The following is an 18755-nucleotide window of genomic DNA, read 5'->3' as shown; positions in this document are numbered from 1 at the left end:
AAGGGGAAAAAGAAGTGTGTGGTAATCATAGGGGCATTTGTCTTCTTAGTATAATAGGAAAAGTGTATGGTAGGATACTTATTGACAGAGTTAAAGAAAGAAAAGAGAAATTAGTTGGAGAAGAACAGGGAGGCTTTAGGAAGGGAAGAGGTTGTGTAGATCAGATATTCATTCTCAGATCTTTAGTGGAAAAGTTTCTAGAGATGGGAAAGAAGTTGTATGCGGCTTTCATGGATTTGGAGAAAGCATATGACAGGGTGGATAGACTAGGATTGTGGAAAGTGTTAAGAATATATGGAGTAGATGGGAAGTTGTTGAATGCTGTGAAGAGTATGTATGATGGTGCGAAGGCTGCAGTGCGTGTGGATGGTGAACTAAGTGAATTTTTCTCTTTGAAAGTTGGGTTGAAACAGGGATGTGTCATGTCTCCATGGTTGTTCAATCTGTACATGGATGGGGTAATAAAAGAGGTACAAGGTAGGGTAGTGGATGTTGGAGTGGCCCTGGTGAGAGAGGATAGTGTTTGGAAACTCCCTGTACTGTTGTTTGCAGATGATACTGTGTTGTTGAGTGAAGACAAAGGGAAGCAGCAAGGCTTGGTGGATGAGTTTGAGAGAGTGTGTAAGAAAAGGAATCTAAAGGTGAATGTAGGGAAGAGTAAAGTGATGGTCTTTGAGAGAGGTGAAGTCAGTGAATGTACAGCAAGGTTGGATGGTGAGGAATTGGAAAATGTGAGTACATTTAAGTACTTGGGCAGTGTGATGAGTAAGGATGGAGGTTTGGAGGGTGAAGTGCTTGAAAGGGTACAGCAGGGAAGAAAGGTTGCTGGTTCTTTGAAAGCAGTGATAAGAAACAGCGAAGTGAGCATGGAAGTGAAAAAGTTACTACATGACAGTATTGTGATACCAACTCTAACGTACGGAAGTGAAGCTTGGACATTGTTGGAAGGACACAAGTCAAGAGTGAGAGCAGTGGAAATGAGTTATTTAAGAGGAGCCTCTGGAGTCACATGGAGAGACAGGCTGACGAATGAGGATATAAAGGAGCGTTGTGGTGTTGATGTGGATGTGATAGGAAGCGTTATGAGGAACACACTGAGGTAGTTTGGCCATGTGGAGAGGATGGAGGGTGAAAGACTGACGAAGAGAGTGTATGTGAGTGAGGTGGAGGGGGAAAGAGGGAGGGGGAGGCCGAGGATGAGATGGAGGGATGGGGTGGAGAGGTATATGAGAGAGGGGGGTGTGAGTTGGGAGCAGGGGAGTGAAATGGCGGGGGACAGGGTGACTTGGAGGCGATTTGTTTGTGGCCACCCCAAACGGGATTGAGGCGTCTGGCAATAGATAGATAGATAGATAGACCCTGGAGGCGAGACTAAGACCTTGGCTCCATTTAGAAGAATCACTTATACAGAGGATCATCTCGCTGTTTGGCAGTCAAGTATTTTTTAGAGTATAAACACCTTTGATTCACTGTAAAAAGTTACATTTACTTGTGTATATACTCAGATATTATGATTAGAAACACCCAGGCTCAAGAAAAAATTTAGGGTTTGTTTACAACTGGCCATGTGATGGTCTGGGGGTTTAGCAGTATAGCAGTTTAGCATCTAGCATACACCCTACATTAGCAAGCTAACATGATCACTTGTGAACTCCCTGCTAACCTTCTGAAATGCAGCCATGATCATTTTGCTTGCCATCCACTCAGTAACTAGTAAGGGTATCATACTGGAGATGATGGCTAGCATGACATTTGAGTCATTGTAACAGACGTCTGTCTCATGTGGAAATTCAATAACCCTTGTTTGCCTGGCTTCTCTTACTGATATTTTGTTTCATTCGAGACAAGAATATAATAGAAGGAAACAATTTTATATACTGTTACTGAAAAACAGGAAAAACAACTGCAACATTAACCCCTTAACCGCGGGGCATCACTTTCGTGACGCTTGGGAGCAAGGGATCATACCGCAGGGCGTCACTTTTGTGATTCTGTGTTATTTTTAATTCGCCCGGGCTTTCAAGTGGTGGCTTGTATCATCTATCAGTACTGCCAATGTCCAATACTAGTCAGCACTACTAATCTCATCTGTACTCCCATCCATTGTTGACAATTTAGCCATTTCTCCCCGTTCTTGACTACCCTCCCTACCTCCCCTCCATTACCCTCTCCTCTCGCCTGCCCGGCCGTGCTACACTAAGTAAATCTTCCCTGGAATTTTCCATTGATTTCATCCATTGAAATAAGCCCTATGCCCTATTCTTATACCAAATAATATATACAAAAAGAAATACGGTAAGTGAGAGTGCCATACACCTGGAATTGGCTAATTATCACCTGACAACACCTCACGTGCACTCGTTCGCTAATTTTCATTGTTTATTTCCCCTTGAAATATGCCGTATAATCTATTCTCGTAATAAAAATATATATAAGAAAGGAAGGGAGAAGCCTAAGTGATATTAACATTCACCTGGAACTACCTAATTATTGCAGGCCACCACACTGTATTCTACGCTAAGTAAATCTTCCCTGGAATTTTCCACTGATTTCATCCATTGAAATAAGCCCTATGCCCTATTCTTATACCAAATAATATATACAAAAAAGAAATAAGGTAAGTGATAGTGCCATACACCAGGAATTGGCTAATCATCACCTGACAACACCTCACGTGCACTCGTTCGCTAATTTTCGCTGTTTATTTCCCCTTGAAATATGTCATATAATCTATTCTCACAATAAAAATATATATAAGGAGGGAAGGGAGAAGTCTAAGTGATATTTACATTCACCTGGAACTACCTAATTTATTATGTATTGTCTAGATTTCCTGCCAATCATTTCATAGCTATATATTAGCAGCTGTCACAAGGCTGACGTTGGCAGTATTGCACTCCCCCTAGAGGCAGGCCACCAGTATCAGTTTACTGTTGTCTTTCAAGGTGAAATTACGTCGGATTCGCGCCTGTCAAATTCCGCTGCTTTTTAGTTATATGGAAAGGGCCCTGTGACCTCTACCCCCTACTAAACCTCGTGTGGAAAGAGGTAAAGGGCTGACAAATGATAGAGAGTGACTACGATCTTTCTGGTGAGTAAAACAGTGCAAGTGGAAATGTAAATAATGTGTAAACAGCAAGTGAAAGCAATGAATGTAAATATAAGTGAACAGTGGAAAATAGTTTTATAAGTTACTGCAAGTGACAGTGCCTAACACAGTGTATAAAACAGAAATGCCAATAATGTAAATAAAATAGAGAATGTAAACAGAAATGTAAATGAGTAGTATTATAAGAATATGAGTATATATACTAGGAGTAATGAAAGTGAAAGTTTCGCTCTAGCATGTATGAATACTATGAGTTATGAAAGTGAAGGTGAAAGTGACAGATTCACTCTCAACACTAGTATACAGGACGAGAAAATGAATGCTACGTATTTTACTGAAAGAGAAATTGAATGCCTACAGTGACAATAAACTACTATTACTGAAGGAAACTTATGGATAAAGACTGTAGATATATATAAGTGTTATATAGTAATAGAAATATAAGGTGTGAGGAGTTGTATGAATAATAAATGACAGAACACCAGCGGCGAAAGATCGCAAATGGGAAAGTCATACGCTCGTGTAATTTTCATTGCTTTCACAGTGTTTTTTTTTTGGAGTATGGATAGCAGGGTGGCACACGTGAATGAGTGGAAAAGACAGGGCTTTGACGGGGTGGTGGGACTGTCCAACTGAACCAAAACAATGCTCTGCATGCCAAAGCCGCCATCTTGCCTGAGATGAGCGACGGTTGCCTTGCATACGCCTGGAGCTTTGTTTGAAAATTTCCGACAGCAATATCGTTACAGTGGGAAATTCATCATAAATCGGATTTTGGGGTGTAACTTTTTTGTTATCGCTGCAGCGAATTATCATATACCAGTTCAACATACTGTATAACGAGTAGTGACTGTACTGTATATTCATTTCTTATTTCAACTGGACCCCTGTGCTGTATCCACTCTAGCCACTTCTTTCTCTTTTCCTCCATTACTCTCTTAACCTCTTCATTCCACCATGCCATACCTTTCTCCTTAGTTGTTACACTTGCCACACCACACACCACTTTGGCATTCCTAACTAAGCAATCTCTATATAAATTTCACAAGCTGTCCAGATCCATTTCCTTCCATTTCACTGATTGTAACTCCACCCCTACTTTCGCCCTGTATTCATCTGACATTTCTTTGATCCTCAGCTTCTCAATTTTCAGTTTCTCTCTCCCTGACAGCTTCTCTCTCTCTCTCTCTCATGGTCCACCTCACTCCTCTCAGCTTGATCTTGCATACCACAATCAGGTGATCTGACAAACCTCCACATCTTCCTCTCACTGCCTTCATATCAGCAACAATACCCAGCATCGATTTCTCTCAATCAATCAATCATTTCCTGTGGCACCCCACGGGATGCATAGGGCCTCAATGAACTCTCTCCACCAGTATTTGTCTCTTGCCATCTCCTTCAGGTCCCACCAACACTCCTCTCCTGCTTCTTCCCCCCCCCCCTCTACAAGCACGTAATCAATAACGCTCCTTACGACGTGATCTCCATTCCCTCTATACCGAGTATATTTATGTGCATCTTTGTGTTTAAGAATTACAAATGCACAACCTCCTTTCCTGACACATGTCCTTCAGTCACTTCCCATTATCATTCTCTCCTGGTACTCCATTCTTACCCATTACATCATTCACAGAACCAGTGCCTACTCCACCATTCACATCACCCATTACAATCACTTTATACATCCTGGGCATTTCTCCTACTACTTCATCCACCTTATCCCAAAATCTGTCTTTCTCTGTCTCACTCTTCTCCTCACACAGTGCATACGCTACAATCACTGCCATTTTCACCTTCTCAGACTTGAACTTGACATACATACATCTCAAGCCGACACATTTGTTATCTCTCATTCCACTCCGCCACACTTCATTCATCAACAAACCAACTCCTTCCTTACATCTTCCACGCCCATTCATGCCCGACTTTACATACTTTACACCCTCCCACTCCTCCACTTCACACCCTCTCATCTTAGTTTCATACAATGCCATCACGGCATATCTTGCACTCTTGATCACACTTACCACTTCCACCCTTTGACCCTCCTCATTCACACCTCTCACATTCCACATGGCCATGCGAACCCCCTCATTTGGTTGGGGCCCTGGGCATATATTGGGCCCTCTGAGGCTCTCCAAAACGTTTGCCATAATTTAGTGATTTTAGACAGGGGTATCTGAGGGACACTTAATCCTGCAAAACCCTGGTTATATGGTTACCACCCAGCATAGTAAATGGTTTCCTGGATAAAGGAAACCACTTGGCTTATCATTCAGTGTACAGACCGTAAGGCAACACTATACTGAGTGAATGGATAATGGGCATCCCCACCTACCACAGAGCATTTAGTAAGAATGATATTATTCTTAGCAAAGCAAAGAACAGACTTAGCATGATTCTGAGCAGAAACATAAAGATGAGATTCAGGGGCGGGTTGGCTCTGGTACCTTTTGCAAGCCATCTCCTTGTTGTGGACAGTATTAGAGCAACTGTGATTAAACTGTCTTTTTGTGTTAGCCACAGGATAGGAGATAGGAATGAATGCTTCAATGCCCAAGAGTATAACCTCTGTAATGCACAAAGCACATTCAGATACTTCTGGCCATGGAAACACTAATTATCATCATCATCATGCGGACCTCCTTTCCCACCCTAGGGCAGGGTGAGTCATTCCAGGGAAAATCAAAGAACTATTGCCTGAAAGCCTCCCAATCAGCAGCTCCAAAGAGCCACAGCAGCCGCTTCTTGGGAGGGTCCACAGGCCTTACTGGAATGATACAACAGGTTAAGGTGATAGGGCTGTGATTGGAGGAGCCCAATGGAGAGAAAAGATCAACAGCATAAGAGAAGGATTAGTTGTAAGGAAGAGGTCAAGTATGTTGGAACTCTCTCCAAGGCAGTTAGGGATACAGGTAGCAAGCTGTACATGCTGCTCTAGGTCATTAAAGATAAATCAGATGTAGGCTTGTTCACCAGGTGGATCAGTGAAAGGACAGGTGAGCCACAGATAGTGCTGAACACTGAAATAATCTACAATGGAGATTTCTGAGAAACAAGAAACTGATAGGATGTGTTCCATCTTAGAAGTAAGACAGTCAAAGACTTCCTCATAGTCAGCAGAATTAGGGATAAGTAAACAGTACAGATATATTTAGTCAAAGAACAACAGGACAACCAAAGCCAGAAAGTAGGGAATTCAGAAGAACAAGTTCAAGAATATGAGGGCAGGATATATTGTTGAATACATCTACATAACAGCTACCTTTGGCTTTGAAGTGAGTGTAGAGAAAGTAGGAGGATACAGAGAAGGGTTTGCTATCAGTCACCTCAGACAGCTGAGTCTCAGTGAGGAAGAGGTGAGGTTTAGAGGAGGAGAGGTGGTGTTCAAAGGAGAGAAAGTTGGAGGAAAGACCATGTATATATTCCAGAAATGAAAAAGTCAGTCAGACGGTGGCTCCAGGCATCTCGCTTGGTCATCACCAAGAAAGTGGCAGATGGTGGGGGATTTATGGTCCCCCCCCCCCCGAGGACTCTGAGGCTTGGTGCTGAAAACCAGTTTTTCTCAAATTTTGAACAGGAAGTGTAGTGTATAATGGGCATGTAGTTTGGTGTTGACAGTAAGAGGAACTTGTACTGGAGAGCATGCTGGCCTACTCTCTGTGTTACTGAAACAATGAAAAAGTTCTGCAATGGGAGATGGTCAGACGCTAGTCCCACGGGCTGATGAAATGGCAGCTCCAACTCTCTCTGTCATCAGCTTTCCATCCACCTTGGGAGTACTGCCCTATTTGACTGGTGGTCCTGCATCACCATCTTGGTCATTTAAGTCAAATCCTCTTAAGTCCAGAGCTGAGATGATAGAAATGACATCATCTGGTGCAGAGCTATCATCAAGGTGAAGGTGAAGGTGGAGGGTTCTTGGTGTTGTGGAGGTGCCTCCTGTCTGATCTGAAGAAACTGAGTGATGAGCTAATGTTGACAGGCACTGACCCTGACATTAAACATGTCTGTGTATCCCCCAACTCCACTTTGAATGATGGCCACACTATGGTCTGCTCCCTCCTGAGTAGGGCAAGCTGGGTGTATGACATCACAGAGCGGAAATGAACAACGTAACTTTGATACAAGCCCCATGTTACTCAAGCTTTGTCACAGAGTAGAGGAACGCATTACTTCAAAACTGCATTACTCAACGACACATTAATTGAGGTCTGAGTGAATCTGTAATATTTGGGGAAAAAAGTGCATATTATATGATAGGAAGTACGGTACCTTACAAAAGTCACATGAAGACATCCCTCTCCAGCACCATTCCTACTGGACTCAGCTAAATTAAATTCTCACCTCCATTTCAGCCTGCCGCCTGACCAGTGTGATATTGAAGACATCAAGGGTTTGTTCACACTCCTTAAGTTCTTGCTGTTGAGCTGAGGACAATTTGCGATGCTCTAACTTGTCCTTAAACACAGCCTTGTAGCTTTTGCAAGTGGCTCGGTGTTTTCGCATATGCTCCCATGACCAGTTCTTTCTCACTCGACGTATATTCTCCAGATTGCATTCATATGCATATCGCCACCTGAAAAATTATAACACCTGTTTAATCTGCACTCAGTAATACCATGGAAAATATCACCATCATTCTAAAATACACAGAAATGCCCTGCTGAAACTGGTTCAGCTTCTATCTATCTATCTATCTATTGCCATACGCCTCAATCCCGTTTGGGGTGGCCACAAACAAATCGCCTCCACGTCGTCCTGTCCCCCGCCATTTCACTGCCCTGCTCCCAGCTCACACCCTCCTCTCTCATATACCTCTCCACCCCATCCCTCCATATCCTCAGCCTCCCCCTCCCTCTTCCCCTCTCCACCTCACTCACATACACTCTCTTCGTCAGTCTTTCACCCTCCATCCTCTCCACATGGCCAAACCACCTCAGTGTGTTCCTCATAACACTTCCTATCACATCCACATCCACACCACAACGCTCCTTTATATCCTCATTCGTCAGCCTGTCTCTCCATGTGACTCCAGAGGCTCCTCTTAAGTAACTCATTTCCACTGCTCTCACTCTTGACTTGCGTCCTTCCAACAATGACCAAGCTTCACTTCCATACGTTAGAGTTGGTATCACAATACTAACTTTTTCACTTCCATGCTCACTTCGCTGTTTCTTATCACTGCTTTCAAAGAACCAGCAACCTTTCTTCCCTGCTGTACCCTTTCAAGCACTTCGCCCTCCAAACCTCCATCCTTACTCATCACACTACCCAAGTACTTAAACATACTCACATTTTCCAATTCCTCACCATCCAGCCTCGCTGTACATTCACTGACTTCACCTCTCTCAAAGACCATCACTTTACTCTTCCCTACATTCACCTTTAGATTCCGTTTCTTGCACACTCTCCCAAACTCATCCACCAAGCCTTGCAGCTCCCCTTCGTCTTCACTCAACAACACAGTATCATCTGCAAACAACAGTACAGGGAGTTTCCAAACACTATCCTCTCTCACCAGGGCCACTCTAACATCAACTACCCTACCTTGTACCTCTTTTATTACCCCATCCATGAACAGATTGAACAACCATGGAGACATGACACATCCCTTTTTTAACCCAACCTCCAAATAGAAAAATTCACTTAGTTCACCAACCACACGCACTGCAGCCTTAGCACCATCATACATACTCTTCACAGCATTCAGCAACTTCCCATCTACTCCATATATTCTTAATACTTTCCACAATCCTTGTCTATCCACCCTGTCATATGCTTTCTCCAAATCCATGAAAGCCACATACAACTTCTTTCCCTTCTCTAGAAATTTTTCCACTAAAGATCTAAGTATGAATATCTGATCTACACAACCTCTTCCCTTCCTAAAGTCTCCCTGTTCTTCTCCAACTAATTCCTCTGTTCCTTCTCTAACTCTGTGAATAAGTATCCTACCATACACTTTTCCTATTATACTAAGAAGACACATGCCCCTATGATTACCACACACTTCTTTTTCCCCTTTTCCTTTGTACAAGGGAATAATTATACCTGACTTCCAATCCTCTGGGACTCTACCTTCCTCCCAGGCCAATCTGCACATCTTCCACATCCATTCTACCACTATCTCTCCCCCATGCTTCAGCATTTCACCACACATTCCATCAATTCCTGGGGCTTTCCCCAATTTAACTTTCTTCATTGCTTCCACAACTTCTATCCTACTGATTTCTTCCTGTCTTCTCACCTCCCTCCTTCTCCCAGCCATTCCCCAGCCACTTATACTCACATTACTTCCATCCTGTATGTTCAACAATTCCTTAAAGTGTTCTCTCCATCTGCTCACTTTTTCTCCCTTCTCCACTAGTAATCTACCATTTTTATCTTTCACTCCCCTGCTAACCTCACTTCCACCCTGTCTTACTCTTTTCACCTCTTTCCAGAACATCTTCTTACAGTCCCTCCACTTTACATTCACATTCCTTCCAAATTCCTATCCACTCTTTTCTTACTCTCTCTTACTAATCTTTTCACCTCTCTCTCTCTTTCTACATACAACTCTCTCTTCCGCCTCTCAACCTCTTTCACGCCCCTACTTCTGATCCATTCATTGTATGCTTTCTTCTTTTGTGCCACAGCCTGACTCACCTCTTCAGTCCACCACGCTGTTCCTTGCACCCCCCCTCCGTCTTCTCCTCTTCCCACACACCACATCACATGCTGCACATATTTCTTCTGTAAATATCTTGCACACACCTTCTACATCCCCCATCCGCTCCAATTCATATTTGCCCAATCGTTCCCCCACTTCTCTCTTATACTCTGCCTTTTTCTCATCCTCTTGTAACCTTTCCACTCTCCTTGCAACTACTCCTTCCTCTCGTCTTTCCCTTCTTCTATTCCCCCATCTTACTTGTATCCTAATTCTGGCCACCACCAAGTAGTGGTCAGAAAGTCCATTACCTCGACCTCTATAAGCTCTTGCATCCATTACACATCTTCGCATCCTTTCATCCACACACACATAATCAATCATTGCCTTCCTTTCATTCAGTTCCCCACCCACCCTTCTCATCACTCGCCATGTATACATGTAGATCATTTTATGCTTGAAGAGGGTATTGGCTATCACCAACCCCCTCCCAGCACAAATGTCCACTAACGCACTGCCATTCTCATCTATCGCAGCAGGCACACCCCACTCGCCAACTATTCCATCCACCTTCACATTCCCTACTTTACCATTCATATCACCGATCAAAAACACTCTCTCATTCCTTCCAAACTTTTCCATGCACACTTCCACATTTGTCCAGAACTCTTCTCTCACTCTTCTAGCACGATCTTGCGTTGGCGCATACACACACACAATTGCCCACATTTGTATTCCAACTTTCATCTTTACCCACACAATACTTGACCCAACTGATCCATACTGTCTTATGTTCTTCTTCCATCTTTTACTCACAACTATACATACTCCTTCCTTTGCTCTCTCATTCTCACCTACTCCTGCACATATACCCCATCCATACTCCCATTCTCTCACACTTTCTCCTCTCCATTTTGTTTCAATTATTCCACATACATCCACTTTTGCACCCTCAAGCACCTGCACAATCTCTCTCTCTTTCACCTCATCATTCGCTCCTCTTACATTCCACATAGTCATTACCAAGTCCTTTGTCCGGTCCTGGGTCGTCATCATTTGGTCAGTCCTTGTCCGAGGCTTTTTGTTTGTCGTTTTAGTTAGTTGTTTTCAGGGGAGGGGCATTAACCCTCTGCCAACCCTTTTAGTCACCTTTTACGACAAGCAGGGATACTGGAGGAGTATTCTTGAAAAAAAAACCTACCCCCAGGGGGGGTTTAAATTTACGACCCATGTAAAGTCAGGAACTGTTTCGAAGCAACCATCATCCAGCTGCATGCTTCTTCCTTCACCTTTATCATTCTTTGTTCTGTCTGTTCTTCTCTCTTTCAACTGTACCCATCCTTCCTGTCATTTCTATTACTCTTCTTTCCACTCCAAGTGACTCTGCACTAAGTGAAAAGTGATAAGCCTAATGGTTTCCTGTAACCCTGTAAATCATTTACAATGCTGGGTAGTAACCATTTAATCAACTAATGGGATGACATGCAGCCTACTATGGTGGCCCTGTTAATTGGGTGGACAGATGCAAATGCAGTGAACATTTGGGAACTGTCTTTCCCATGCCCTGGTGTGACAGCACTGTTGTTGTTGTTGAGCAACCCCGGTCCGTTCGGCCAAGCCGACCCCATCAACCACAGATAAGCAATCACCCTGGCTGGAGTGTCCCATAAAGTAAGCTGATGCTCCCTTGCATCCCCCACAGCAAGGCACAGGGAAGGGTGTGGAGGTTTCATTCCTGGATAGACATTGGATTTGTGTCTCCATCCAGTCAACAGAGGCAACATAACAGGCTCCACATCACCCTGTTCTTGAGGTATATGGGTACCACACAATATTATACATAGTTTTCTGAATTACAGGTCACTCAGTGTACAGTCACCGGAAGCGAAAAGAAGGGTAATAAAACTGACAAGAAAGGTGGGGAAAAGTAGTAAAAGAATTATGAATATGAAGGAAATAAGCAGCTCTACATCAAGTGAGTGGATGATGGTCGCCCCCACCTATCACCACGAGGCACTGTCTACTGCAAGGAAACATCAGTTCACTTCATGTTATGGTCCCTGCAGGTGTGGTTACGTGCCTACAGGTGAAGATTGTGCTCAACTAGACAGAATGGAGTTCCTCAACAACAAACAAATTTGAACACACTATAGCTGACACTACATATGCAGCTATGGTGTTAAATGAGCATTCCACATGTGTGGAAACCGCATAAGGAAGCTCCTTCAGGTCACTGAAATAATGCTATTGTACTAATCAATTATCTAGCCTGATTGCCACTTTCCCACTAAAAATCATATATGATCCTAAATTGATTACTGATAAGTTTTTTCATGACATGCTAATACGACGGATTTATCCAAGGGGTGGTTGGGGTTCATTGCTCACGTAATGCAACTCAAGGATGAGTGAGGCTGGTCACTCTCATCGTAAATGTCAGGACCAACTTGCCTAGCCCTGAGCTCCTACATTCCTCATGGGGCAACACAGGATTAGATGATAGATGTATGTGATAGTTTACCTTGACAAAGATTCCTAATTCCATTCAGTTCAATTGATAGTCAAGTGTAATCAGACTGGAGGGTTGATTTGACAAGTAATCATGGAGATTTATTCCTACTTCATACCTAAAGCTCGTCAAATTTCATACAACAACTTAGTATTCAAATTGTAGGAGTAGCACTGGTCCATCAAAAAAAAAAAAAAAAAAAAAAAAAAAAACTACAGTACCACAATACAGGCATTGGCATATACTGTACTTCCCTGGCCTTGCTATACTATGCACGATGTTGATGTTGCAAGTTATACTAGTGCTAGGCACAGAAACCTTCAAAATTTTCTGTCTTAATCAGTACTTGGATACTTTTACTACCATTCTCACTTTAATGATTTCGTGGGATGACAGAAGCAACACTCATTCACAAAGTTTGTGAGTCTTCCACACTAACAGCATCCTGGAGTTGTTAACAACAAAAGAACCAGTCACAATAACAACTTTCTCATGGATGACCGAGAATCACATTTCCTTTTTTGTAGCCAAAGACAAAGGTTAATATCTCCAATGAAACTGTCCTGCAACAGCCTCTGTCCTTTTACACTTGAGTGAATATAAGCAAAACCCGCCATGGTAAAAATACACACACACACACACACACACACACACACACACACTGCTCGTCAGCTCAGTGGTAATGTTCTCGCTTAGCAGCTACTAAGACGGGGGTTCACGTCTTGCTTGGGTTGCAAAAAGTTTCACTAACAAAGCGGGTGGTCACTGTCCTCCTTGAGCAAGAGGATGGGTGTGTGCATTAGTGATGGTCAAGGCTTTGCCCTTAGATCGGACTATATGAGCGCTCAGTTCTCTTCTGGGAGGGGAAAAATGCTGATGATCACAACCGTCACGTGATCCTGACTGACCTGGTGAATTATACACACACACACACACACACACACACACAGAAAACACAAATTTCTTATGCAGAAACATAGCCAGGTCAGTCTAGGGAGCCACGTGTGCAAAGAGATGGCTGAAGGAAGGGTTGTATGATGAACTGCTGAGAAGTTTATGTGTAAAGATGTCACTGCACAGCTAATCTGAAATGTCATGATGCTTTCCACCAATAAATATCCACATATACAGTGATACTGCCAGATATGGGGTGAATGGATCCCATTTAGGTTGACCATGTAAGAGGAAACATGCACCTGTGTAAGCGCTGGGTTGAACGTACACCAAAATTCTAATGCCATATACAGTTCATTCCCTATACTATATTTTATGTCAGGGCACTACTGTTATGTATTTAGTGGAAAGAATCAGGGATTGCAGTGGGAAAAATACAAAGGTAAGAGAACTATCAGCAGTATTGTACTGCAACCATCATCATCACCATCCAGACCTCCTTTCCCACCCTATGGCAGGGTGAGGAAGGGTCCAGAGAGCCAGGAGAGAGAAAGAGAGAGAGAGATACTAAACAAAATATGCCCAACTGAATGAGTCACACTCCCATTCACTGGTAGCGGTCTTGCAGCCTCTGCTTGGAATCTTCGGACATAGGCCTATCTAGTAGTCGTCATTCATTCATCATCTAATCCAGTGTTGCCCCATGAGGGGCATAGAAGCCCGAGGCTAGGCCAGTTGGTCTTGACATTTAAGATGATTGTGGCCAGCCTCACTCACCCATGAGTGGCATTACGTGAGCAATAAACCCCAAACACCCACTGGATATAAATCTGCACCGACTCAATCCGACTGGAGAGCCTTAATTACCCACTAAACCACCAGGCACCATAATCTGGTTATGTGGTTACCACCCAGCGTAGTAAATGGTTTCTGGTGCACAGAAAACCGCTTGGCTTGTCACTCACTGTACAGTCACCCATACACAGAAGGAAGAGGAAAGGATGAAGGAAAGACAAAAGAAGAAGGATAGAAAGGAGGAAGGAAGAAAGGAAAGGGCAGGTGCCAATGAGCAGCACTACATCAAGTGAGCAGAAGGTGAGTGACCCCTACTACCACTAACAAATCTAGTAGATGATAGGCTAATATAATGTACATTCAACATCAGGTGCTGATAAGATGCCTATGTGCAGGGGCACTGTGCATACTAGGTGGAGCGATGCAGTTGCAGAACCCATGCTGATGCCAAATCTCATTTCCCTGCACCTCACCATAATGGAGGACCCTAGTCTGACCTTCATGAGGTGCTGTCTACCACAAGGGAGTTTTGGTTCCTTACATGGTTTATGTACTGTATTGTACCTGCAGGATGTCCCCATAGAAGAAACTGCTTATCTGTGGTAGTAGTAGTAGTAGTTGTTCCCTAGGCAGTCTGGCCGAACAGCCTCGAGTCCCTTAGGAAGGCCATGGCCGAGACCGGACTTTCCCACGCAGCTCTCAAAGAGTGTATGTTGTGTTGTTGGCATAGGTGATTGTGTGCAATGCAGTCTTCCATAATGTGTTTAATAGTATGGGGTGCTGTGTTACATCCTGGACAGGCATCAACAACGGAGTCATCCAGCCTCTTCTGGCAGCTTCAGAGGGCTGGATGGTGCCCACATCTCAGCCTGGCCAGGTGGACCCTGTCCTCATGAGGGAGATAAGATTCAGGAGGGTGGATGTTAGGAAGCCGTGCATGCAGCTGTGTGTTGTCTTTAAGTGACTGAATGGAGTGGCGAGTGATTGAGTGTGGATATGCTTCTGGAAGCAGGTCTGAGGTGGGCAAGGGGGGAGAGATGACAGTATTTGTGTATGATATCGTGTGCTGGGTGTTGTTTTGATGTTCCTTGCTGTGGGTGGATGTGCTGCCATGTAATGCTGTGGATGTTGCAGGTTTGTGGAGGCTGCAGCAAGAATCTGGGTGCCTCTCATGTCTAGGTGATCCTTGACTTTGAGGACTTTGGTTTCTTGATGTAGGTGGTCTGTGGGCAAAGTAGCTGTGCAGCCTGTGATTATTTTTAGGGCCTAGTTCTGTATGGTCTGTATAGTGTTGAAGTGTGTTTTCGTGAGGTTAGGAGCCCAGGCAGGGCTTACATAATTTATCACTGAATGTACGTATCATTTGTATACCACGGTGGTGGTCTCTTTGTTGTGTCCGAATGTTGTATGGGCAAGTGACCTCAAGGGACTGAGTCTTGGTGTTATTTTATTTTTAATGTTTGTGATGTGTTGTTTAAATGACATTGATTTATGTTACACCAAGGATTTTGTGTGTGTGTGTATGTGTGCGTATGTGTATGTGTAGTAGGGGAGTGTTGTTTATGGTGTGGTGTGGAATGTGACTGTGTTCTGCTGTCCAGTTTGTGAGAAGGGTCACTGTAGATTTGGCTGGGGCTATTTTGAGCCTGTTTGTGGTGAACTATTCATGTGGTGTGTTGAGGTAAGGTTGGAGGATGTGTGCAGCTGTGTTTGCATTTTGGTGCATACATGTAAGTGTTGTATCATCTGCATAAGAAGCTATGTGCATCTTTGGTGTGTGGGGTGTGGGTATGTCGTGCATGTATAGGTTAAAGAGTGTGGGGTACAAAACAGATCCTTGGGGGACGCCATTTGTGAAGTTTCTGATGTTAGAAGACTGACCGGCAAATGTTACGTGTGCACATCTGCCTGCTAAGTAGTTTGCCAATCATCTGTTTGTGTTATTGTGCATGTTTGTGTTGAGTATTTTGTTTGTGAGGTTGTGGCGAGGGATGGCATCAAACGCTTTGCTGATGACTAGTGTGAATAGGAGTGTTCTGTGTGATGGCCTAGTTGAATTCATGCCATCAAAAACTCTCTGTCTAAGGTCTGTAAGAAGGGTGTTTGTGGAGTGTAGTGGCCTAAAGCTATGTTGTGATTGGGCCTGGGGAATGTGAGGTGTGACTAGTTGCTGTACCAGTCGTTCAGTGACTTTAGAGGGGGCGCAGGGGAGTGTGATGGGGCAGTGTGAGGAAGGTAACGTAGGGTCTTTGTTGGGTTTAGGGACAGTGATATTAATGCCATGCTTTCATATGTTGGGTATTATGTTGTCTGAGTAGTCGCAGTCTGATATGTTGATGAGTGCTTATATGTCTTGTGGTCCAAGGTGTTTAAGGTGAATGTTTCTTGTGTTGTCTGGTCCACAGGCAGACGAGTGCTTAAGGTTGCTTATCTGTGGCTGACTGTTCTGCTTTGCCAGACAGAGTGGGATACTCTCCAGTAAACTTACCAGTCTTTGATGTGTCCCTTAATCTCCTTGGAGGCCGGCCGATATTTTCTGAATTTGGAAGAAACCTGCAGCCGGTTCAAGGAGTCTAACAGTGCCATGATGTTTGAGTACTGGTGGCGGCTCACACCTGACAGAAACATGATGACAGAGACCATAAGCTACATTATTTCTCTTAAATTATAATTTTATTTTCAAAAACAATCAACACAATCATCGTATCATTTTTGTAATGGTGCTGAGGCAAGGCAGTAACCAAGTGGTTGAGATTAAATTTCTAGCCATAAAAATCATATACACAATGAAAGACATAAGTTTTGTTGTTAAATCTAGTGAAAAGATCTGCTGCAACGCTAAAGTTTGGTGCAACCTGATTTGTGTCATACAAGGATAATGCTGATTTCATGTGTGCTGTGAGTCGGGGATAGCATATCTTGTGCAGAGTTTGTGATAAATGGATGCACAAGTGATGCAGTGGTATCAGAGGTAGACTGCGAGATAATGCTGATTTTATGTGTGTGGCATGTTGGAGAGAGCAGGTGGAGATTGTCAGGCATGAAAGGATTGATCTTGCTGGTGAGTCTTGTGAGTGTGTAGAAGAGTTTTGTTATTTGGGAAACATGTTATGTGCTGGTGGTGGGGCAGGAGCTAGCTCTGTAGCTAGAGTGAGAAGTAGTTGGAAGAAGTTCTGGGAGCTGTTGCCCCTCCTGACAATGAAAGGGCTCTCCCTCTGTGTTATGGGATCTTTTTATGTGGCATGTGTTAGGAGTGTAATGGTGTATGGTAGTGAGACCTGGGCAGTAATGGAAGAGGATACAGTTTTCACAGGCTCAAACATAAAGATATGACAATGATTAAGTGGATGTGCAGTGCATCCTTGGATGCGAGGCTGATGGGGGGGGGGGGGCTAGGTTTAAGATGGAAGTGTTAAGAGGTAGCATGAGACTGGAGTGTAATGATGTGATGAGGGGAGGTAGACTGAGATGGTTTGGCCAGGTGTAGAAGATGGGGGATGACGATTGGGTGCAGAAAGTGATAAATGTTAACATTAGGGGTTGGGTTGCGAGGCAGACCGAAAAAGACCAGGGACAAGGTCACTGAGTGTGGCCTCTGGGATAAGGGCCTGAATAGGGAGGCTGGCAGAGATAAAGCAACACTGAGAATAACCATCAAGTAACCATGGCCGACACACACATGCATGTCTGAGCCTTTATAAATGAAATGAAACAAGAGAGTTCGTAGCACTGACACGTATTGCCATTTGCTCCAAATGACAAGCCTGTGGCTGCAAGCTTATTTCTGTAATTATGTGAAATCAATGTATAAATGTCATGTCTTTCAGACTACTGTAGAAGTCCAATTATTCGGCATCTGATTATTCGGTACATCCGAAATTTCAGCAGTTTTGAGAAATAGTCCCATTTATGAAAGTCTTTCATTGTTCGGCAGACGTTCAGAATCATCTCGGCAGTCCAGGAATTGTTATCTGTGACTTGTAGGCCTACTGTTTCATTACATTTGGATATGTTCACTAGTTTCTATATGCATCAGATTCAGGTAACTATATTAATTACAACATTGCACAGTATCATACAGTACAGTAACCACACCCCCAAATTAGCAAGGGTTACGTTCCAAGCCCCCTCGCTACTTCTTGATATTCGGTAATTCTTGATGCACTCCTGAAAATAATATTTATTGATAATTGCATAGCCCATCAACCACTGACACTGTAATGCATTACCCATAAATAAAGGTTGCTTGTTAAATCTGTTTCCCTGTTGTTTGTAGCTGTACAGCTGTAACAGCTCTTGTTTCATTCCTCAGCATAATGGTGGAAGGGACTGTCTTAGGTGTTTAACTACACACATATATATATACATATATATATATATATATATATATATATATATATATATATATATACAGTAACCCCTCCAATATCCGGATCAATAGAGCCATCGGTAGGTTCAGTTATTGGTTTCGTCCGGATATTGGGCCCCAGCTTATGGACCCTAACTCAGAGAAACACCTATACAACTCCCTCTGGACATGCATAGCACCTGTTTAACACCCAAATCACACCAATAAGGCACATAAATGACTGAAATAAATGCAAAAGAAACATAAAATGAGGGTTTAAAAGTATGTTCATACATTAATAAACATTCTGGTACTTATGGACCCTAACCTAGCCTAACTCTGAAAAACACATTCCTACTGCACATGCATGAGGTAAGTATGGTATGGAAAAAAGTACAGTATGAAACATTCTGGTAAGTATAGTATGGAAAAAAGTACAATA

The 18755-nt window shown here is 43.3% G+C and overlaps 1 protein-coding gene across 1 annotated transcript in view; it reads right to left on the bottom strand.

Annotated features, from left to right (window-relative positions):
• Vps13 (vacuolar protein sorting 13C) overlaps positions 1 to 18755 on the bottom strand; it is a 1164731-nt gene that overhangs the window by 966396 nt on the left and 179580 nt on the right. The window contains exons 8-9 of the mRNA XM_080277871.1: positions 16454 to 16580; positions 7460 to 7691 (exon numbers count right to left, since the gene is read on the bottom strand). Of these exons, the coding sequence (XP_080133997.1) occupies positions 7460 to 7691; positions 16454 to 16580 (359 nt within the window). The remainder of the gene's footprint in view (positions 1 to 7459; positions 7692 to 16453; positions 16581 to 18755) is intronic.

This window comes from Coenobita brevimanus, chromosome 71 (genome assembly GCF_032717465.1).
Source record: "Coenobita brevimanus isolate Jiangsu-jjx chromosome 71, ASM3271746v2, whole genome shotgun sequence".
In the NCBI taxonomy this organism is placed as follows: domain Eukaryota; kingdom Metazoa; phylum Arthropoda; class Malacostraca; order Decapoda; family Coenobitidae; genus Coenobita; species Coenobita brevimanus.
This window is presented reverse-complemented; position numbering and strand designations above follow the sequence as displayed.